Genomic DNA, 23,891 nt, shown 5'->3' with positions numbered 1-23,891 from the left:
GTTAAGCTATTTGAGGATAGACTCAGGGATGTAGTTCAGATAAAAGTGCCATTTAAAAGATTGATGGTGCTATTGTCTGGGATATGATTTGTTTGGTTCCCCCAAGTCTCTTGTTGAAATCTGATGCCCAGTGTTGGAGGTGGGGCCTGGTGTGAGGTGTTTGGGTCATGGGGAGGACCCCTCAAGAGTGGTTTGGTGTCATTCTCATGACAAGGACTCAATTCTTGCTCTTAGTTCACACTCGAACTGATTGTTGAAAAGAGCCTGGCACCTCCTCCTTTTTCTCTTGCCTTTTCTCTCACCATGTGATGCCTGCTTTCCTTCGTCTTACGTCATGAGTGGAATCTTCCTGAGGTCCTGACCAGAAGCAGATACTGACACCATACTTCTTGCATAGCCTGCAGAACCATGGGCCAAATAAACCTTTTTTCTTTATACATCACTCAGCCTCAGGTATTCCTTTATAGCAACACAAATGGACTAAGACTGATGGAATTTCCAAGTGTGAGGAGAATACAGTTATCTAAAGACTGCAGGTTTAAGTAAGCCACTACAGATGTTAAAAATTACACCTGAGTAAAATATTTGGTACAGCCCTCTCTAAAACTATACACCAACATCTGGGAAGATCAATTATGTTATCTGAACTTGAAATTCTTAAGTCAATGAAAAATAAAGAAATTTCATACGTAAAGACATAACTAAGTTGTACTTTAAAAAGACATTTGTTTGGCAAGTGTCATTAAAAAAAAATTAAGTAGGCTGGGTGTGGTGACTCATGCCTGTAATCCCAGCACTTTGGGAGGCTGAGGCGTGCAGATCACCTGAGGTCAGGAGTTTGAGACCAGCCTGGGCAACATGGAGAAACCCCCTCTCTACTAAAAATACAAAAATTAGCTGGGCATGGTGGTGCACCCTGTAGTCCCAGCTACTCGGGTGGCTGAGGCAAAAGAATCGCTTGAACCTGGGAGGCGCAGGTTGCAGTGAGCTGAGATTGTGCCACTGCACTCCAGCCTGGGTGACTGAGTGAGACTCTGTCTAAAATAAATAAATAAATAAATAAAATTAAATACAAAAATAAGGACAAAAAACGAAAACAACAACAACAATAAAAAAACAGTAAAAAAAAATTAACTAAGTACCTATGGAAAACTGATCATGTATGCCATATTATGGTATTTACTATTTTCAGACTCTGGCCAACATTTTCAATAATTTCTTGGAATAATTATTTCTTTTTTTAATTTATTTTTATTTTTTTTATTTTTTTAAATTTTTTATTATTATTATACTTTAAGTTCTAGGGTACATGTGCATAACGTTCAGGTTTGTTACATATGTATACTTGTGCCATGTTGCTGTGCTGCACCCATCAACTCGTCAGCATCCATCAACTCGTCATTTACATCAGGTATAACTCCCAATGCAATCCCTCCCCCCTCCCCCCTCCCCCTTCCCCCCTCCCCATGATAGGCCCCGGTGTGTGATGTTCCCCTTCCCGAGTCCAAGTGATCTCATTGTTCAGTTCCCACCTATGAGTGAGAACATGCGGTGTTTGGTTTTCTGTTCTTGTGATAGTTTGCTAAGAATGATGGTTTCCAGCTGCAGCCATGTCCCTACAAAGGACACAAACTCATCCTTTTTGATGGCTGCATAGTATTCCATGGTGTATATGTGCCACATTTTCTTAATCCAGTCTGTCACTGATGGACATTTGGGTTGATTCCAAGTCTTTGCTATTGTGAATAGTGCCGCAATAAACATACGTGTGCATGTGTCTTTATAGCAGCATGATTTATAATCCTTTGGGTATATACCCAGTAATGGGATGGCTGGGTCATATGGTACATCTAGTTCTAGATCCTTGAGGAATCGCCATACTGTTTTCCATAATGGTTGAACTAGTTTACAATCCCACCAACAGTGTAAAAGTGTTCCTATTTCTCCACATCCTCTCCAGCACCTGTTGTTTCCTGACTTTTTAATGATCGCCATTCTAACTGGTGTGAGATGGTATCTCATTGTGGTTTTGATTTGCATTTCTCTGATGGCCAGTGATGATGAGCAATTTTTCATGTGTCTGTTGGCTGTATGAATGTCTTCTTTTGAGAACTGTCTGTTCATATCCTTTGCCCACTTTTTGATGGGGTTGTTTGTTTTTTTCTTGTAAATTTGTTTGAGTTCTTTGTAGGTTCTGGATATTAGCCCTTTGTCAGATGAGTAGATTGCAAAAATGTTCTCCCATTCTGTAGGTTGCCTGTTCACTCTGATGGTAGTTTCTTTTGCTGTGCAGAAGCTCTTTAGTTTAATGAGATCCCATTTGTCAATTTTGGCTTTTGATGCTGTTGCTTTTGGTGTTTTAGACATGAAGTCTTTGCCCATGCCTATGTCCTGAATGGTACTACCTAGGTTTTCCTCTAGGGTTTTTATGGTATTAGGTCTAACATTTAAGTCTCTAATCCATCTTGAATTAATTTTCGTATAAGGAGTAAGGAAAGGATCCAGTTTCAGCTTTCTACTTATGGCTAGCCAATTTTCCCAGCACCATTTATTAAATAGGGAATCCTTTCCCTATTTCTTGTTTCTCTCAGGTTTGTCAAAGATCAGATGGCTGTAGATGTGTGGTATTATTTCTGAGGACTCTGTTCTGTTCCATTGGTCTATATCTCTGTTTTGGTACCAGTACCATGCTGTTTTGGTTACTGTAGCCTTGTAGTATAGTTTGAAGTCAGGGAGTGTGATGCCTCCAGCTTTGTTCTTTTGACTTAGGATTGTCTTGGAGATGTGGGCTCTTTTTTGGTTCTATATGAACTTTAAAGCAGTTTTTCCCAATTCTGTGAAGAAAGTCATTGGTAGCTTGATGGGGATGGCATTGAATCTATAAATTACCTTGGGCAGTATGGCCATTTTCACGATATTGATTCTTCCTATCCATGAGCATGGTATGTTCTTCCATTTGTTTGTGTCCTCTTTGATTTCACTGAGCAGTGGTTTGTAGTTCTCCTTGAAGAGGTCCTTTACATCCCTTGTAAGTTGGATTCCTAGGTATTTTATTCTCTTTGAAGCAATTGTGAATGGAAGTTCATTCATGATTTGGCTCTCTGTTTGTCTGTTACTGGTGTATACGAATGCTTGTGATTTTTGCATATTAATTTTGTATCCTGAGACTTTGCTGAAGTTGCTTATCAGCTTAAGGAGATTTTGGGCTGAGACAATGGGATTTTCTAAATATACAATCATGTCATCTGCAAAGAGGGACAATTTGACTTCTTCTTTTCCTAACTGAATACCCTTGATTTCTTTCTCTTGCCTGATTGCCCTAGCCAGAACTTCCAACACTATGTTGAATAGGAGTGGTGAGAGAGGGCATCCCTGTCTTGTGCCAGTTTTCAAAGGGAATTTTTCCAGTTTTTGCCCATTCAGTATGATATTGGCTGTGGGTATGTCATAAATAGCTCTTATTATTTTGAGGTACGTTCCATCAATACCGAATTTATTGAGTGCTTTTAGCATGAAGGGCTGTTGAATTTTGTCAAAAGCCTTTTCTGCATCTATTGAGATAATCATGTGGTTCTTGTCTTTGGTTCTGTTTATATGCTGGATTATGTTTATTGATTTGCAAATGTTGAACCAGCCTTGCATCCAGGGATGAAGCCCACTTGATTGTTGTGGATAAGCTTTGTGATGTGCTGCTGGATTCGGTTTGCCAGTATTTTATTGAGGATTTTTGCATCGATGTTCATCAGGGATATTGGTCTAAAATTCTCTTTTTTTGTTGTGTCTCTGCCAGGCTTTGGTATCAGGATGATGTTGGCCTCATAAAATGAGTTAGGGAGGATTCCCTCTTTTTCTATTGATGGAATAATTATTTCTAATAACAATAATTTCTCATCAGTTGCTCACACACACACTGTATTCACACTAACTTGCATAGCAGACATTCCTCCTTCCTTGCCCTGCTCTATTATTCTGTAACTGAACTTCCCTTGTCTCTGCTCATCCAAATGCTACCATTCTGCAAGTCTCCTTTCAAACGCTCCCCTTTCCAGAAAATTTTCCCTGAGTCTAGAAGTATTAGGTTGATGCAAAAGCAATTACTTTTATGGGACTTGAACTAAGCTTTTCTTAAGGTGCTTACTACTTTTACCTTGAAATAAGAGTTACTGGCATGGAAGACATATTTCCCAAATAGACAGTAGAGACAGACAGTCTATACATCTAAGCATCCTCCAAAGCAGATTACAGTAGTGCCAATGAAAAGGCCTTCCATAAACATCTGTTGATGGAATCTATTCCTTTTCATTTTTTTCTCAGTTAGTCATACCCTCCTAAGGTTCATACAAAAAACCAAAACAAAACAAAGCAAAACAACTTCAGGAAATTCTCTGGCTCCTTCATTTCCTTTTCTTCTGCATCTAGTTAGTTGCCAGGTTTTATGAATTCTATCTCTTCTTGATTTGCACTGCCTTACTTCAGGCCCTCAGAGATAATAGCTGAAAGGCCAGGAAAATATAAAATGTATTCAGAGAATTGTCTTCCTTGAGTCTCAATTTCCTTATCTTTAAGCTGTTTTACATACTCACAATGCTGTATGAGGATTGGATGAAAAAGTATATATATATGAAAGTATCTGGAAATTTAAAGCACTATAAAATATAAGATGAGGCCATAAATCACGCATTTGTAAGAGTGTTGTCTTGGATATGGCTTTTAATATCTGGGTTGTATTTTTCTAATCTATAAAATGAGTGGTTCTGTGGTAAGTAATCTTAGAGATGGTTGTTTAGCTCTGCTATTTGAAAATTCATCAGTATTCAAAGCACATTTAAAAATTTTTTTTTCAAATGAAGAGGGTGGCCTGTGAAACAGGTGACTAATTCAGTTGGCAACTCAAACATATTTAGCATGCAGAAATGTTTTATGCATAGTTCCCCATTTTGTCACACAGAACATTGAAAGGACATGTACTCAAGGGTCAAGACTTAATACAATTTACTGTTTTATCAGGGACTTTCTAAAATAAAATTGGCTTTTTTTTTTTTTTTAAACTAAGAATGCTGACAACGAGGACTACAGTGACTACCTGCCTTGATTTGGGCGAAGCAACCAGTACTGATTACACACCATTGCTTATGTGTAATCAGTGCAAATGTAAAGAAAGTGAAAAAGGCAAACGATATCTTAGCATTATTATGAAAACAGTTTTGACCTCATAGCTTTCTGAAAGTCTTGGCCATCCCTGAGGGTCCCCAGATATATTCTAAAAACCAATTACTTAGAACAATATATGGCAAGTGGTAAAAACTCAGCAAATATTAGCCATATTAAGAAGAATAAAACACTATTGTTGTTGTTGTCATTTTTCCCACCACTGCTAGTACCATCACTAGGGATACCATAAACAAATGAATGCCCATTACCAAGAAATTTAAAGCCCATGGCTCTTTGATAGCTTTCAGCAATGTTGATCTTTGAAATTAGAAATCCCCATTTATATTAAAATGACTTTTATTAATGTTCTTACATATAACATGCTAGTTGTTGACCATTTACTCCTAGACAAATAGAAATGAAATCAGAGTGGGGGAAAGAAAAGAGAAGATAAAGATTTGAGAGCTAGGCACATGGGGGTTGGGGGAGAGAGGCAGGAGAAAAGTAGAGGCAGAAGAGGACAGAGGACAACAGGACAGAGGAGAGGGGTGAGGGGGAAGACGGGGGAGAGACAGATAGAATGAGACACAGAGAAGAGAAAGGTGAGGGAAGTAAAGATAGAAAGAGCAGAGAAACAAACATGATAAACTGAGCATTGAAGGTAAGGAAAACATGGCCAGGAAGCACAAGGCCAAGGGTGATAATTAATTGTGCTTATGTCAACACAATTTTCTGCTTTCACACACAGCCTACAGACAACTGAGCCCTCAAGTGATTGGAAATTTCAGAAAACCAGTCCTTTGGTAAGTTCAGATGTGCTATGGTTTGAAGCAAGTCTCTCCTAAATTCAAATGTTGCCAATGTGACAGGATTAAGGGTAGGGTCTTTAAGAGGTGATTAGGCCATGAGGGTTCCTCCCTCATGAATGTCATTAAGGCCCTCATAAAAGAGGCTTCATGTAGCAGTGTCCTCCTCTTGCCCTTCCACTTGCTGTCACAGGAGGACACAGCAAGAAGGCCCTTATTAGACACTAAATACTGGCACCTTGATCGGAGACTTCCCAGCCTCCAAAACTGAGAAAATAAATTTCTGTTCTTTATAAATTACCCTGTTCTGTTCTTTATAAATCACTCAGCCTCAGGTATTCCTTTAAAGCAAGATAAATGGACTAAGACTGATGAAATTTCAGGTATTTTGTTATAGCATCACAAAATTGACTAAGACAAGATGTTACAGAAAGATGCTAAAGATGTACACTCAAAAAGGTTAAAGATATAAAAACACACATGAATGCACATACACACACACACCTAGGACATTTTTTTGAAAAACTTTATAGGCCGGGCGCGGTGGCTCAAGCCTGTAATCCCAGCACTTTGGGAGGCCGAGACGGGCGGATCACGAGGTCAGGAGATCGAGACCATCCTGGCTAACACGGTGAAACCCCGTCTCTACTAAAAAATACAAAAAACTAGCCGGGCGAGGTGGCGGGCGCCTGTAGTCCCAGCTACTCGGGAGGCTGAGGCAGGAGAATGGTCTAAACCCGGGAGGCGGAGCTTGCAGTGAGCTGAGATCCGGCCACTGCACCTCAGCCTGGGCGACAGAGCAAGACTCTGTCTCAAAAAAAAAAAAAAAAAAAAAAAAAAAAAGAAAAACTTTATCAACAATTAAAGTGTAGAGATGAGGGTGAGAAGGTGTATTAGTCAGGGTTCTCTAGATGGACAGAACTAATAGGATATATATATATATATATATATATATATACTTACTGGGTTAGTCTGTTTTCATAATGTCTGCTGATGAAGACATACCTGAGACTGGGAAGAAGAGGTTTAATGGACTTACAGTTCCACGTGGCTGGGGAGGCCTCACAATCATGGCAGAAGGCAAGGAGGAGCAAGTCATGTCTTATACGGATGGTAGCAAGCAAAGAGAGAGGTTGTGCAGGGAAACTCCCATTTTTACAACTACCAGATCTCGTGAGACTCATTCACTATCATGAGAACAGTGCAAATAAAGACCTGCCCCCATAATTCAATCACCTCCCACCAGGTTTCTCCCATGACACATGGGAATTGTGGGGGTTATAATTCAAGATGATTTGGGTGGGGAGAGAGCCAAACCATGTCAGAAGGTGTGAATAGAATAGAATATGATCAGTTTTATAAAAAGATGTGTGTGTGTGTGTGTGTGTGTGTGTGTGTGTGTGTGTATTCTCCCAATACTTGTCCTCATACACGAATGATACCTTGTCTCATAATACCGGTGAAAACCACATCAAAAACAACATTAATTCCAAGTAGTGGATTTTTAAGCCTCATCTCTGTATTTCTTTAAAATAGCTAATTTCAGCCAATCCTTCATGAAGAAACCTTCTTAATGAACTACCAGCACCCTGTGGTTCATTGGCCCTTTCTACTATTTATTTGTTCTAACATGAATTTTGCTCTGTAAATTGTTCTTACATTTATACAAGTGTATTACCACCAAATAAATTGTAAAGTCCGTAATTTGGCAGAGAAAGAATTAAAGATACAAGACAATGGTGATATGTCTCTAGGAACACACAGTATTAAATGTTCCAAGGTAAAAATGATCTGTCTCAGCTTTTCACGTCTCTCAATACACATGCATGTGTATGTTCTCACTGTTTCTCTCACACATACGATTTTTTAAATAAAAAAATTAATATTTTTTAAAAATTGTGTTGTAAGATAAACTATAGTTCTAACTTGTAAAATAGCAAACTTTATTATAAACTTTTCTTTTTTTCTCTTGCGTTTGTTGGCTAGTGATGTTACCAACAGGTCAGAAACTGTGTTTTAAGGTTAACAACGTGAGAAAATTTCTGGCCACATTCAGGATGTAGAGTAGAATGATGGACTTGGAAGACCCATGCCACCATGTATAGTGAAGCTAAGCAGGCTCTAGGCTTTCTATTCTTCTCTGTAAAATGAAAATGAGGTCTGTCTACCTACAGTCTTAGAAAGATCAAGAACACTGAAAAACTTAAACACTATAGAGATGAATTTCTATCAACATATGATAGAATGCTAACCATGAAAAGAAGACTAAATTCAAATTTACCTATTAGTTAACCAGGAAGGAAAATCTTGGAAGTATATTGTTATTATAAATGTGACTAAATTTCAGATAAAGGTTGAAAAAATATGCAAGTATTCTGATAATGAAAACTAGAGAACAGTTAATGTTCCAAAGCAGCAAACATATAACTCTAGATCATTATAGTAGTTTAAAACATCTTAGGATTTCTTATTTCTCCATGACTCTGAGCACAGATCCACTGAAAGTGCTTCTAGGGCCTTAAAAGAGCATTTATATTGGATGGACTATTTCTATTAGCTGGACTGTGTAAATGTCAGTAATGGGTGTGATCAAGACAAAAGAACAAAATGTTCCCTCAAGATTATTCTCTGCTAGTTGGCCACAACCTATTCTGAATCTCCACTTTTTTGTGAAACTGGTGAGACTGAGAGACAGGTAATCTTTTATAATGGGATTAAGCCATTGGTCTATAGCAGTGATTCTTCAACTTCAGCACATATCAGAATGATTAGGAGGGCTTATTAAAACTGGGATTACTGGGCCCCACCCCTAGACTGTTTAATTCTGGGTGGGATCTGACAATTGGTATTTGTAACCAGTTCCTATATACTGCTGATGCTGCTGGTCAGAGATCACACTTCGAGAACTGTTGTTCTACTGCAGGGGCTGGCAAACTTATTCTGTATAGGCCCAGATGGCAAATATCTAAGACTCTGAGGGCCATATTACATTCTCTGTTGCTGATTTCTTTCTTTCTATCTCTCTTTCTTTCTCTTTCTATTTCTTTCTCTCTCTCTCTCTCTCTCTCTCTCTCGTGTGTGTGTGTGTGTGTGTGTGTGTGTGTGTGTAACAACCTTTGAAAGGCTTGGCTCAAGGGTCATACAGAAACAGGACTTTGCTGATCTCTGGTCTATTGCAAAAAGGGGAGGTGCTTTCTGTTTCAGTTCTTATCCTTCAAGAGCTGGATTCCTTAGTACACTTGAACAAGCAAAGTCTCAAAACTGTTCCCCAGGTCCTCATTAGTCACCAGCCAGTTATCCAGGTTAATTAGATATAATGGACCTTGGTCTATTCCTGTATATTACAGACTCTGTCTCAAGGTCTTGGCATAAGCACACTATCTATAATCATTCACTTGGCTCATTTTGGTCAAATGGGAGAATGTAAGGCCAATTTCATCAAAATTAATAAAATAATAGTAAGAGTCAGTCATTTTGAGAGGAGCTCCTCAAATAGGGGATGGCATGAAAGGAGTGGGACTGATGCTGTCTGCTCTACTAAGCTCCACGAGGTCAGGGACTTTGAAAAGTCACACCCTGTTCCCTCCAACTCTGCCCAACACACAGTAAGTACATGCTAAATCTTTGTTACTGAATGATTAGCCATGTACAAGTCTATCCCCTAGTAGATCTTGAGTTCAATGAGGACCCAGAACTTCACTAACAGTTTTTTTGCTTCCCTTCTGAAAAGTTAAAAAATTATAGAATAGTAAATGATGTTGACAAATACTTATGTAGCTGTAGCCCAAAATTAACAAATATTAAGTTACTGGCTTCAGTTTTTTTTTTTAATAAAAGGACTAGAATGTCATAGATAAAGCTAAAGTTACCCTTGATCTTCCCATAAAAGCCTTACATTTCTTTGCTAGATTAGGCAGTTTAGAAGTTTTTGTGTTGTTATCATAAGCCTATGATAAGATTGGCAAACTTTATACCTCATATTTTCCTGCCACGTTCATAACTAAGTTATCCTGTATAATGTAGAATTACTGAAATAATAGCAGAAATCATTGTCTTTTTCCTGACTTTATGGGAATCATTCTAAAGTTCCCCAATTAAACATGACATTTGCTGTAGGTTTTTAGAAGATACACTTAACTTTAAATACTCTGGAATTTCCATTGTGATGTCCTCTTTAACCCATGGGCTATTTAGCAGAAGAATTACACACATTGCTGAGAAGTTCATAATCCATGGATTATTTAGAGGTGTGTTATTGTTTAGAGGTGTGTATATGTTTAGAGGTGTTATTCTAGTTTTCTATTATATGACATGTGTTTAAGTACCTGTTATTGTGACTTCTGATGTAGTTGCTTAATAATGTATGAGCATGTTCTGTATGATGTAGTTTCTTTGGAATTTTCTGAGACCCCCTTTATGACTTAGTATGTGGTGAATGTTTGCAAAGACTCTGAAAGTACAAATACATATTCAAAAAGTATATATTCTCCAATAGTTGGGCAGGAGAGTCTATATGCTTATATACATACACATATATATCTATAATCAAATTTACTCATTGTAGTGTTAAAATCTTCTAAATCTTAAATACTTCTTGCCTGCTAGTTCTGTTTCTGAAAGAGGGTTGTTAAAATCATTCAACAAGTTTGTAGATTTCTTGAGTTCCCTTATGATTCTGGGTGCTTTTCCTTTGAGTATTTTAAGGTTATATGGTTAGGTAGTTTTTTATGTTGTTAGTTCCTAGGTGTTATACACTTTTATGGTTCCTTTTATCATGAATAGTATCCCTTTTTATATGTATTAACGTCTTTCACCCTAACTAACATTTTACCTAATGAAAGTACTGCCGAAACAAGATTACTTTCGGTTAATATTTGTTTTGTATCTTTTTCCATCTATTTTCAACCTTTCTACATTAATTTATTTTAGGTTAGTCTCTCTTAGACTGCATGCAATTAAGATCTTTAAAAATCCTTCCTCTGTGTTTTCTAGTAACCATGCTGCTTTTTTTCTCCTTTTCTGCTTCTTGCTGGAGAGGACTTTTTCTCTATTCCCCTTTTCACTCCTCCACTGGTGTGGAAGTCAAACATTTTATTTCTGTCTTTCAAGGGTTACCCTTATTTTAAGTATTCACATTGAAAACAACAAAATCTGAAGTTAATACCTCTACTGTCATTCTGAAAGTTCCTTGTAATACTTTACCTCCATTTCTTCTACTCTTAATATTATTTCTGTTATTTTTTCTTACTATCCACAGTTAGATTTTTTATTTACTAATTTGCCTACCCATTTCTTTGCTTTTCATTACTTCTTGCATCCCTCTGTTTCTTTTGGTGTACTATTTACTTACTAGTGAAGTAGACGACGAGTAGTTGTTCCCCCACCCCCAGCAATGGTCAATCTTAGAATGCCTAAAAAGTTTTACCTTCACTTTTGAAAAAATGTTCTAAGTGAGCAGTTATTTCCCTTAGCGCTTTCAGAAAATTATTTCACTGTTTCCTGGCAATACTGTTACTGATGAGAAATCAAGTATCAGTCTGATTTTTGTTTCTTTGTGGATAATGTGTCATTTCTCTTTGGGTTGTTAGATTTTCTCTGTCCTTGGTGTTTTTTGGTTTCACTAAAATATGCCTTGAGATTAATTTCTTTTTCTCTATGATGCTCAGATTTTCTTATGGTTCTTTAATCTGAGGATTTGATATCTTTTATAAATTCTGGGTTACTGTCAATTATTTTTCTTCTAATAGCACTCTTTTTTTCCTTCTGGAAGTTTGATTAAATGTATATAGGGTTTCTCATGCCTTTTATTTTTCCTTACACATTTTTATCTGTTTTTTTCCTTCAATGATCTGGGTATAGAGTAAGTACTTGTGGAAAAACTTTAAAATTGTCTATGAATGTCCTATGTCAATTGTGAATATATAGCAGCATAATGGGTAAAGAAAAGCTTCTGCAAACCGTGGCCCAACTAGTAAGTACTCTAATATCAAAGAAAATTCTACACATACGTGTCAAATCTTTATAGTCACTACAAATTCAGCTTAAACTAGTTTTGATTGAAATGTAGCAAACTTTTGTCCTCCTATTCCTTGCAAAATGGCTGCAGGAAGAAAAAATCCTTTAGGAATTTCTGTGAGCACTACTCAATCTCCTAGAGATCTTATCAAACCAAAATTCTTGTTAGAGGGTAAATTTTCAGTAATGAAAAACATTCATATCATAGAGTACTACTATCAAGAGCACACAGTAGATTTGGTAAACAGACCACTCCTCTCATGCAAGCTTTCCAAATGACAATGACTAAAAACAAACTGATATCTTAGAAATGACAGTATTCTAGTTACAGATTCTATTTTTTTTTTTTTTTTTTTTTGAGATGGAGTCTCACTCTGTTGCCCAGGCTGGAGTGCAGTGGCACAATCTCGGCTCACTGCAACCTCCACCTCCCGGGTTCAAGCAATTCTCTGCCTCAGCCTTCTGGGTAGCTGGGATTACAGGCACCCGCCACCACGCCCGGCTAATTTTTGTATTTTTAGTAGAGACAGGGTTTCACCATCTTGGCCAGGCTGGTCTTGAACTCCTGACCTGGTGATCCACCCGCCTTGGCCTCACAAAGTGCTGGGATTCCAGGAGTGAACCACTGTGCCCGGCCCCTAGTAACAGACTCTTTAGAGTCGCACATTTCCCTAACCATTCAGAATGAGGATATATGAAGAACAGGTATAAACAACTTAAAGAGATGAGTAAAAAAAGAGTATTCACTAGGCACTGCAAAAAGTCATTACTGAAAAGAAACATTAAAAAATAAATAGGTTTACCAATTCTCTATCCCAACACAAATTTATCACTCAAGTCTCCAATGTGAAGTTACAATCTGATATTCTCTAAAGCAGTCTTGATATTTTTAGATATGTAATAAGGACATAAATTGATAACTCTTTTAAAAATTAATTTTTTAATTGACAAAAATTATATTTATGGTATACAACATGATATTTATATATTGTGGAACAGCTAAATCAAGCTAACTGACATGCATTACTTCACATACTTAGCTTTGTACTGAGAACACTTAAAATCTACACTCTTAGCAATTTTCAAGTATACAATACATTGTATTAACTATAGTCTCCATGTTGTACAATGTATCTCTGGAACTTATTCCTTCTGTCTGACTGAAATTTTGTTTCCTTTGACTTATATCTCTTGAATCTCCTGCCTCAACCCTCACCCTCCAGCCCCTGGTTAACAGCCATTCTATTCACTACTTGCATGAGTTCAACGTTAAAAATCTAAAAGATTCGCATTTATGTGAGATCATGTGGTATTTGTCTCTCTGGGATTGGCTTATTTCACTTAACATGTCCTCCAAGTTCACCCAAACTGTTAACAAATGATAGGCTTTCCTTCTTTTTAAAAGACTGAATAGTATTCCACTGTGTGTGTATATATATATATATTACATTTTCTTTTTCTTCCTTTTTTTTTTTTCATACTTTCAGTTCTAGGGTACATGTGCACAACGTGCAGGTTTGTTACATATGTATCCATGTGCTATGTTGGTGTGCTGCACCCATCAACTCCTCATTTACATTAGGTATATCTCCTAATGCTATCCCTCCCGCTCCCCCCACCCCATGCCAGGCCCCGGTGTGTGATGTTCCCCACCCTGTGTCCAAGTGTTCTCATTGTTCAATTCCTACCTATGAGTGAGAACATGCGGTGTTTGGTTTTCTGTCCTTGCGACAGTTTGCTCAGAATGATGGTTTCCAGCTTCATCCATGTCCCTAAAAAGGACATGAACTCATCCTTTTTTATGGCTGCATATATACCACATTGTCTTTATCCATTCATCTCATAACCTCTTAAAATCTTTTCCTCTTATTCTGATGATGACAACTTTAAAAAGGTTGATCTTGAGAATGTTAATGATGGAGCAGAATTTAAGCAAATCCAAGTGTGTCTGTTTATTTATCTATCTTTTAAAGGCTTCCTCACTTGGAAATAATAATAACTCATTAGTTATGAGCACTGATCTGTGATCACCTGCCAGATGCTAGCCTAAAAGAGCCAGGTATTGCAGATGCAAAGATGAGTGGAGCCTGAGCTAGTCCCTTGAGTGGTTCATAGTCTAGACACATAGGCAAACTCTCCAGTATTATAGTTACATTTTAAATGTCATTTTCCTTTCAAGAAAGAGTAATCAATAAGGACAATCCCTGTTATATGTTCCCTTTACCCTACAGGAGTTTTTTCCAGTTACTGCTTATCTTCCTGTCCTTGAAATTCTCTTTTTTGTTATCCACAATAATAAAGTTTCCTGGTTCTCCTACTTCTCTAACCATGTCGTCTCCTTCAGCCTAACAAAATGAAGGCATTCCTCAAAGCTAACTGCTTAATTAAAAAAAAACCACACACACAAGGACAAAATAAAGGTATTTTCAAGACCAAGAAAGTTTACTACCAACAGATCCCACCAGGAGAAATCTGAAGGTTATACTTTAGTTGAAACAACAATGACCCAGGATACAAGATCTGAAACTCAGGAAGAAAATAGTAGTAAATACATGGTAAGTAAACAAACACTGACACATAAAACAACAATAATAAATTGGGGGAGTAGTGAATTTCGGGAATCAGGTTGTGCTAAACAATGAACATATCTTACATGGAATAGAAAAGAGGGAACACTCACTCTGAAGCTTAGATAATCTTGATGTTAATATTGCACAAGAAAAACACTAGAAAGGAAAATTATAGGCCAATTCAACAATACAAATGTAAAATTCTTAAACTATTAGTAAACTGAATTTAGCAATTTATTTTTAAAACCTTATCAATGTAATCTACCATATTAACACAGTAAAGGAGAAATACCAAATGAAAATGTCATCAAATACAATAAATGTGTGCAACAGATGAAGAAACTGCATTTAGTAAAACACAATAATCAATCATGATCGGAACTAAACAAAACAAACAAAAAACCCAAACTAGCAAACCAAAAGTGGAAGAAAATGTCTTCACTTTGATAAAGGGTATATACAAAGATCATACTTAATGGTGACATGTTCAGAGCTATCTTTCTATCATCAGGAATAAGGTAAGTAGGCTATTACCACTGGTTCTATTCAACAGTGTTCTAAAAGTTCCAGCCAATGTAATAAAGGAAAAGCATTGAAAGATTTAAGAATTGGAAAGTTAGAAAGAAAACGATCAATATTTCAAGGTGGTTATTATGTACCTAAAAAATCCCAGGTAAATTATCAGAATTTATAAGAGTAAATTCAATATTAATGGAAAAAATCATCTATATTTCTCATAAACCAGCAACCATCATTTAGAAAATATATATTAAGACATACCACTTAAATAACAACAACAAAAATAAAACACATACAGTATTTGGGAAGAAATATAACAAAAGATTGTGTTAACCACTATAAGGAAAATTATAAATCTTTCAATAAGGAAGACTTTAGCAGATACAAATATATACCAGGTTCTTGGATAAAAAGACTCAACCATGATAATGTCAACTTCCATGAAATTACATTCTGATTTAACATAATACCACTGAAATCCCAGCAAAAGTGGTTTTTGTTTTGTTTTGCAGAAATATGATAAGCTGATTCTAAAGTTTACATGGAAGAAATAAGGACCAAGAAGAGTTGGAAGGAGTAATTTTCACAGAAGCAGAAACCAAAGGTCCTATCATAAAGGTATGAAAAAAAAAAAAAAACCGCTCAATCTCACTGGTATTCAAAGACATTAAAACCACAATGAGATCTCCCAACACACCCATCAGATGGGCAATTATTAGTTTTTTTAACTTGCAGTGCCTATTGTTAGGGTGTAGAAGAGTAAGGATGCCCAAATACTGCTGGTTAAAATGAAAACTGGTACAATCACTTTGGGAAACAGTTCAGCATTACCTACTAAAGTTGAACAAGAAACAATGCGCTTATTCTACCACCTACCCATTTTACTGTTGGGAACAAACCCTAGAGCAGCAGTTCTCAAACGTTTTGGTCTCAGGACACCTTTTACACTCTTACAAATAATTGCAGACCCTCCAAAAGCTTCTTTGTTGATATGGGTTATATTTATTGGTAGTTACTGTATTAGGTATGAAAATTGAGAAAAAGAATTAGACATGAGAACATAAAGTACACAGTCTATCAGCCATCAGAACAACGGCATCACATGCCACCCAGCCTCTGGAAAATGCCACCATATGCTTGTGAGAGGATGAAGGTGAAAAAGGAAAATGGTAGTTTAGTATTATGAAAATAATTTTGACCTCTCAAACTCCTTGCAACGGCCTCAAGGAACCCCAGTTCTTGAACCAACTTTGAGAACCACTGCCCAAGAGAAATTCTTGCATGTGTGCACCAGACATGTATAAGGATGTTCATAGCTATACTGTACATGATACAAAAACCTAGAAACAACCCCAAACCCATTAATTGGTATATTCATCCTATGAACTACTACACAGCCATAAAAAGTAATAAATTAGTCATATCTGACAATATAACTGAATTTTGAGCAACAGAAGTAAATCATGAAAAAATATATTCAGCTTTAATATAAAGTTCAAAAAGAGGCAAAACCTAATGAAGTATCGGTGATGAGTATGTCATAGGCTGTGAAACTAATGAGAAGTAAGAGAATGAGTAACATCAAATGCAGAAAAAGTAACTGTTCCCTGAATAGCAGGCACGGGGATACACAGGAGGCTTCTAAAGTACTGGGAGGCTCTAGTTCTTTGGCTGAGTAGTGAGCACATGGGTATTTATTTTATCCATGTTTTATACGTTTTGTACATAAACAGAATTCCAAAACTCAAAATTAAAAAATAGTAAACCAAAACAAAACAAAAATGAAAAGACTAGAAAGTCACTTTTAATGGCAAAAACCGCAATTACTTTTGCACCAACCTATTAACTTAATAGCCATAGAAGAAACCACAAAGGAATGGGTAATTTTGAATATGTTCAAAAACTGAAAAAAAGTAAAAGTGACACAAACAAGAAAAGCCCAGACCAATATTAAAAGTCATACTAATAAAAAAATGTTTAAACTACAAATGGATGTGAATGCATGAAAATAATTTACTCTTATTAGCAATCAAAAGCAAACTAAAACAACCATCAGTTAAGAAATAACAACACTAAATATGAGTAAGGGTGTGGTAAGACTAACACTTTCCTACAAGCTGGCAGGAATGAATATTGGTGCAACTTCCATGTAGGAAGTTTAGCACATATAATCAAAGGCCTGAAAAATATAAACACTCTCAAAACCAATAATTCAGTTTCTGAACATGAATCTTAAGGAAATAATCTGAACTACTGCACAAAAAAAAAAAAAACTGTATTAAATGAAACTGGAAAGAATCTAAATGTCCACAAAGGGACTATCTAAGACAAAAGATAAGAAAACTATCTTTTATTTATAGAACCAAATATTGAATGGCTATACAATGTTGCTTACTTCATAAATACGGAGAAATAAAATCATGTCAATAAAAATGTATTTTATAACACACAAAATTATATACAGAATAGTTTTTTGTTTTTTTTTTTTTGAGATGGAGTCTTGCTCTGTTGCCCAGGCTAGAGTGCAGCGGTGCAATCTCCGCTCACTGCAAGCTCCACCTCCTGGGTTCATGCCATTCTCCTGCCTCAGCCTCCCAAGTAGCTGTGACTACAGGTGCCCGCCACCATGCCTGGCTAATTTTTTTTTTTTTTTTTTTTTTGTATTTTTAGTAGAGACGGGGTTTCACTGTGTTAGCCAGGATGGTGTCGATCTCCTGACCTCGTAATCCACCTGCCTCAGACTCCCAAAGTGCTGGGATTACAGGCGTGGGCCACTGCGCCTAGCCCAGAATAGTCTTCTAACTTTGTTTTCTTAAATGTATAGAAAAAAGACTGTAGGCTGGGTGCAATGGCTCACGCCTGTAATCCCAACACTTTGGGAGGCCGAGGCAGGCGAATCACCTGAGGTCGGGAGTTCGAGACCAGCCTGACCAACATGGAGAAACCCCGTCTCTACTAAAAATACAAAATTAGCTGGGCATGGTGGCGCATGCCTGTAATCCCAGCTACTCAGGAGGCTGAGGCAGGAGAATCGCTTGAACCCGGGAGGCAGAGGCTGTGGTGAGCCGACATTGCGCCATTGCACTCCAGCCTGGGCAACGAGTGAAATTCCGTCTCAAAAAAAAAAAAAAAAAAAAAAAGATAAAAGACCGTAAACAATGTATCCACTGTTATCACACCTATCTCTGAATGGTGAGTTTATGGGGGTTTCTCCAGATATTTTTGGTATGACCCAAATTAATTTAAATGAATTCATATACTTGTAAAGCTAGACAACAAACCTAATTACAAAACCCATAAACCTCTCAATGGCTCTCCATATTAACTAAAGTACAAACACATCACTTTGGTGCCCAAGGCTCTCTACACTATATTTCCACTGTATTTGGCCATGTGTGCTTACCCTCCTTAAGGTTATCAAAGTAGACTTCCTACTGCTTCCGAACATGCCCCATATCTTTTGACCTCAGTGCCTCAGTTCAGACTATTCAATCTGCCTGGATCACCTTCTCTACCTGGCTGCGTTCTACCATCTTCCGAAGTTCATGAGAAACACCACCTTTTTAATGAATGTTTTTCTAACTCTGTGCTAAACTAGTCACCCCATCCAGATGTTATTTCTCTCTTTGATTTCTACAGAAAATATTTTAGCACCATTACTCTTAATACAATTTACCTTAATTCTAATAGCTATCTTTGTTTTAATGCCTCTACTAGGTTGTAGAAGTTTGAGAAGGGGCTCTATCCTTCCTCTGCTCTTTCTCTAATACTGATACACTGCTTCCCAGAATTAGGCATATAATGAGTACTTAAGGAACTTAATAAATTGTTGTCACAAGAGATTAGTCTCTTCTCTTGGGCATGAGAAAGAGGAAGAAAGAATGGGAAACGTTTCTCATTTGAGACTCAGCATGGAATTTCTCAGAAACAATAAGGAAACAAGTACCATAATTATGGGCTAATATTTTATTCTTTTTGCCAGCTAAAAATCTATACATAATGATAACTTAGTTTCTATGGACACAAAACTGTGCTTGGCATTCCTAAGAACCTACCTCCAAAAGCATTTCTGGAATACAGTTTGTGCTTGAAGTGACACACTTGCAGAAAATAAATATTTTCCTTTCATCGACTTTGCTTAAGTCTGCCTTAAGCCTCTTCTGGAACAAAATACTGTTAATGACAATAGAAATGGTGAAAGAAAAAGAAGGAAAGTGGATGTTCTAAACACCTGAGTTAATTTCTAAAAGCAAATTCTAAGGGGAAAACACAGGCAAACTAAAAAAACAACCAAAAAAACACCCCTTTTATTATCACTTTCCAATTCTACCTTTATCTGTTGCCATATTCCAGGAAACAACTGAAACCTTAAGGTAAGAAGGTCTTCAAAGGCTTCTATTTTCTTTTTCCATGCAAATCTTTAAAATTGGACTAATCTTCTTATGTACATATTTAAGTATTGCTATATCTATTCAGTAAGTATATATTGAGAACTGTCCTGGGCATACAGAGGTGAGTAAGACACACAAGGCCTCTGCTCTAAATGTCTATAGGCTGCTACAGAACCCATGTACATTCTACTGGAGAAAATGAAAAACATACAAACCAATGAACAAGATAATTACAGATTACGATAAGGGCTGTAAAGCAGAGAAAATAAACAACACAGGGAGACATTCAATAATCAGTGAAGGCCTCTCAGATACATTTAAACACTGAAGAGATAAAAGGACCAAGCCATGCGCAATACCTGGGTAAAATCTTCCCAAGCAAAGACAAGTGGAAAGGTCCGAGATGGAAACAGCCTCACTCTGTTTAAGGAACACAAACAAGGCAGTGTGGCTAGCTGTGGTTTTTCAAACTGGGGGTCACATTTTAAATTGCGATGTTAAGTTTGTGGGTAATTGCATTTTTTAAAAGGAAGTCAAATAGAAAAAATACATCAGAGAGTCACATGTTTTCAGAAGTATTCTTTAATGAACTTTTGCTTCAGTTATGTGAGTGTGCACATGTTTGTACTGGGTTGCAACATATAACATGTATCTTACTTTGAACCGTGGTCAAATCTGCACTAAGCAAGCAGAGTAGTAACAGATGATGATAGGGGGTGGAGGGCTGGCAAGAGCCAGATCACACATGGCCTTGAATTATAGGCCACCATAAAGAATTGGGATTTTATTCTAAACGCAGTTGGAAAGGCACTGAAGGGTTTCAAGCTGGAGAGTGACATGATCTAATCCGACATCAGGGTATTGCCAAAAGATTACTGTAGTGAAAATCAGAAGATATTTACACTAGTCCTGGCCTAGCCAATAACATCAGGGATTTTGAGCAAATCTCTTAATCTCTCTAGACCTCACTTTCTTCATTTTAAAAACGAGAAGGTTGCCCCAAGATGACCTTTAAGATCTTGTTTATTGCCTAATTTCTGCCTGTATTCTGCTTCCTTCCTTCAGCATAAATAAATGACTATTGGGGTGTTACTAGCTCATTAGGTCTAATTCTGAGTTACTTCGTAAAATATTATAAACCATGTATTCACTGCTATAGTAGTTACATTTCTGTAGAAAGCAATTGAAGAATGATCTCTATTGGAACCAGCTATATTATTAGAAATAGGAACTCTGGGTGAAAAGTGAATCAAGTGCTTTTGCAACTCTCCGGAACAAAGTTTGGGGTGTGAAGAAAACTGGCAAGGAGGTATGAAAAGATTTACTGACAAGTATTTGAAACCGATTTCCAGATTTGTTCTGTCATCAACTGATGTATAATCTAGGATGGTTTAAAGTTGCAGGGAACCTCTGCTGAATACTAGCCAAGATGTAGAAGCTTCACTCCTTTCACAGTAACCAAAATGACAACTGAGGCAAAATATTCACAGAGAGTCTACTATATGTTAAGACATGCTAGACGGTTTGATACATGTTTTTTAAAAATTTAATCCTACTATATTATTTGCACTTCATAGATACGAAAACAGGGGCTCTGAATAGACAAGCTATTTAGTGGCAGGGTCAGGATTATAATCAATCTTAAGGTAGGCAACATATAAATCCTTATTTAATTCCATATTTACAATAAGTTATTCCATATGTTTTACAAAATTACTGTACAGGTATTAAATATTCAGTTAAGTACCTGACAACTCAAGTATCTGTGACATCTGGACACAGAATGTTCAACCAATAAATCAATTCTGGACTCATTGGTACTTTGCAAGATACAGTTTGGGATAAGAACTTGTTCCAGCATTGGAGGGCCTATTCTGTGGGTAGCATGCTGGGTTGTATGAAAGCGAGATCAAGCAAAATATCCAAGGAATTTGTATACCCGATTAAGTACACATCAATAGTATTATGGCAGTTTCCAGGTACATTTTCTCTAGTGTTGCTGGTGAAAGGCCAGCAGTGGAACCGTGGACTGGACAATGTCACCCGTCTTGTGGGCCTAACAAGTATCCTGCAAGTTCCATAAACACGAGGACATGCTAAAAACTTAACCGATTTCCAACTTACATTCATCCTTTAAAGGGAGCATGGGACACACCACTTGACCATTTGAAGCAGCGCACACGGCTTGTCATGGAGAGGAAAACCTTTGAGACGTGCCCAGCATCATTCTTGTGAGGGTTGAAAGGGTACCTAACACCTCCCACAAATACACTCACAAACACTCCAGCAAAGTTGGGGATGCTCACTGCACACCCGGAACAGAGTACCCACCTGTCACATACTCAGCTTCGAACCTCCGCCGGGTCTCAGAGATGAGCTTGGCTCTATTCTGGGCGTGATTCTGGATGGGAGACATGACCGGACCTTAGATACTACTTCCATCAACCCGCTTACCCTCAACCCAGCCCACCTGCACACCAGCGCTCGGTCCCCGGGCCTTAGAGGCGGCTTCCGGGTCCGGGGGGCCAGCGGCGGTGCAATAGGCTCCTCACCTCGGCCATGATCACGGTCGTGGAAGTGATTGCAGTTGTCGCCGTCGCCCGTTCTATCGTCGCCAACCGAGTATCTCATCACCCGCCAGTCCCGCCCAGAGGTAGACAGAGAAGGGTGGGAGGGGAGGCGGTCGCGTGACACCGGAAGGCGGACAGAAGTGCTGCCGCACCGCCCAATCCAATGCGGACGCCTGGGTCTGGAGGCGGGACCAGGCCCTCAGCCTAGGTCCCATTCGTTTCTCGTCCGGCCTCGCCCCGCGACATCCCCCGCACTGCGGTCCCGCCCCCGCCAGCCGGGAGATCGCCGGCGCTTCCCCTGCGGAGCTCCGCCCTAGAGAGCTTGCCGGCTATTTGCTTTCACAACACTCCCAGGGCCCCGCCTCCTCAGCCTCCCTTGGCAACCTGGCTGGCTTCTAGGCTCCGCCTCCTCTGCGTTCGACGACGCAGCCTCCGTCCGGCCTCCCAGGATGCAGCGCGCTGGCGGGAGGTTTGGAGCCGATGGATACAGTATCCGCGTGGGGCATCCGGTATGTTGCAGCTGCGTTGAGGTAGGATGGGGCTGGCAAGTCTTCCCTTCCCGGGACTTTGCAGAGGGGGCGATGGGGCTGCATTTCCTCCCCTTGTCCCCGCATTGCGGGAGAGAGGGAAGGAAGTGGGCATTCCGAGACCTGGGTCTGCCATTCCTTGGAATTATAATTGGATTTTAAGTGCTACATTCGGGGATTATTTCTCTTGAAGCTTTTTTTCATCCCTTCAGTATCCTTCCAACTTGGAGTGTGAGATGCTTAATGAGCAAAATTAAATCTTTACTTAATTACATATTTACAATAAGTTATTCCATATGTTTTACAAAATTACTGTACAAGTATTAAATATTCGGTTAAGTACCTGACAACTCAAGTATCTGTGACATCTGAACACAGAATGTTCAACCAATAAATCAATTCTGGACTCACAGGTACTTTGCAAGATACAGTTTGGAATAAGAACTTCTTCCAGCATTGGAGGGCCTATTCTGTGAGTAGCATGCTTAATGAGATGCTTAATGAGCAAAATATCTGTGAAATCTTTAATTGTTATATAAAGTTAAATGATAAAAGCGTCTTTCGGCTTATTAATTAAGATAGTTGTTCTCAGCCGGGGGGCGGGGGGATGTGGGGGGCGGTTTTACCACCCAGGGGACCTTTGGCAACGTCTGGAGGCATTTTTAGTCTCCACTGCTGGGGGCCGGGGGCCAAAGAGATGCTTACTGGCTTCTAGTGGATAGAGACCAGGGACGCTGCCAAACATCCTGCTGTGTACATGAAAATTCACAACAGTTATCCAGGGCAAAATGTCAATAGTGTCAAGGTTGAGAAAGATTTCGAATTAAAGGGACTGGAACAAATTTTGTTCGTCAGTTAAAAACGATTGAAAGAAAATAGTTGCGCATACAATATTGCCTTTTGTAAAGTTGAAAGACACTGAAAACTACAAACAAGTTGAAAGAATAGTCCCCCATATTTCCATCAACCGTAGTCATCCATGACAGAATGGCATGTTAGCATCTTTTGTCCTAGACTTTTAAATATATTTACACTTTTTGGGAAAAAATGAACACATTGTCTAAACGTTGTTTGACTACATCCTTAAAAGATATTTCAGATATAACTAAAGTCTCCTTCTACCTCTACTCACCTATCCTGGACGCTTACTTGTTCAGAATCAACAGTCATTCAGAATTTGGCATGAAATGTTTACAGTTTTACATTTTCTATTTTGGATCATACTGCCTGGGTTTGAATCCTGGCTCTGTCACTTCTTATCTGTAAACCTTTGAGAAGATCCTGAAACTCCATGCCTCAGTTTCTCCATCTATAAAATTCGATAGTAGCAGTGCCTGTGTCA

At 38.2% G+C, this 23,891-nt stretch overlaps 2 protein-coding genes across 4 annotated transcripts in view; one reads left to right on the top strand and one right to left on the bottom strand.

Moving 5' to 3' along the window:
* MOSPD2 (motile sperm domain containing 2) overlaps positions 1-22,081 on the bottom strand; it is a 51,868-nt gene extending 29,787 nt beyond the window's left edge. For both annotated transcript variants that reach the window (XM_001100061.4, XM_015126994.3), the window contains exons 1-2: positions 22,005-22,081; positions 21,784-21,853 (exon numbers count right to left, since the gene is read on the bottom strand). In XM_001100061.4, coding sequence (XP_001100061.1) covers positions 21,784-21,853; positions 22,005-22,013 — 79 coding nt within the window. In that variant the 5' untranslated portion in view covers positions 22,014-22,081. The remainder of the gene's footprint in view (positions 1-21,783; positions 21,854-22,004) is intronic.
* Positions 22,082-22,292: 211 nt separating this feature from the next.
* Positions 22,293-23,891, top strand: part of FANCB (FA complementation group B) — a 29,696-nt gene continuing 28,097 nt past the window's right edge. The window contains exons 1-2 of one of the 2 annotated variants that reach the window (XM_077988086.1): positions 22,464-22,552; positions 22,963-23,021. The gene's annotated coding sequence lies outside the window, so the exon portion shown is untranslated. Of the gene's footprint in view, positions 22,553-22,962; positions 23,022-23,891 lie in introns of both variants that reach the window. The other variant, XM_077988084.1, reaches the window with a different exon arrangement.

The sequence above is a fragment of the Macaca mulatta genome, chromosome X (assembly GCF_049350105.2).
Source record: "Macaca mulatta isolate MMU2019108-1 chromosome X, T2T-MMU8v2.0, whole genome shotgun sequence".
Lineage (NCBI taxonomy): Eukaryota > Metazoa > Chordata > Mammalia > Primates > Cercopithecidae > Macaca > Macaca mulatta.
The sequence above is the reverse complement of the archived record's forward strand: the minus strand, read 5'-3'. Positions and strand labels throughout refer to the sequence as shown.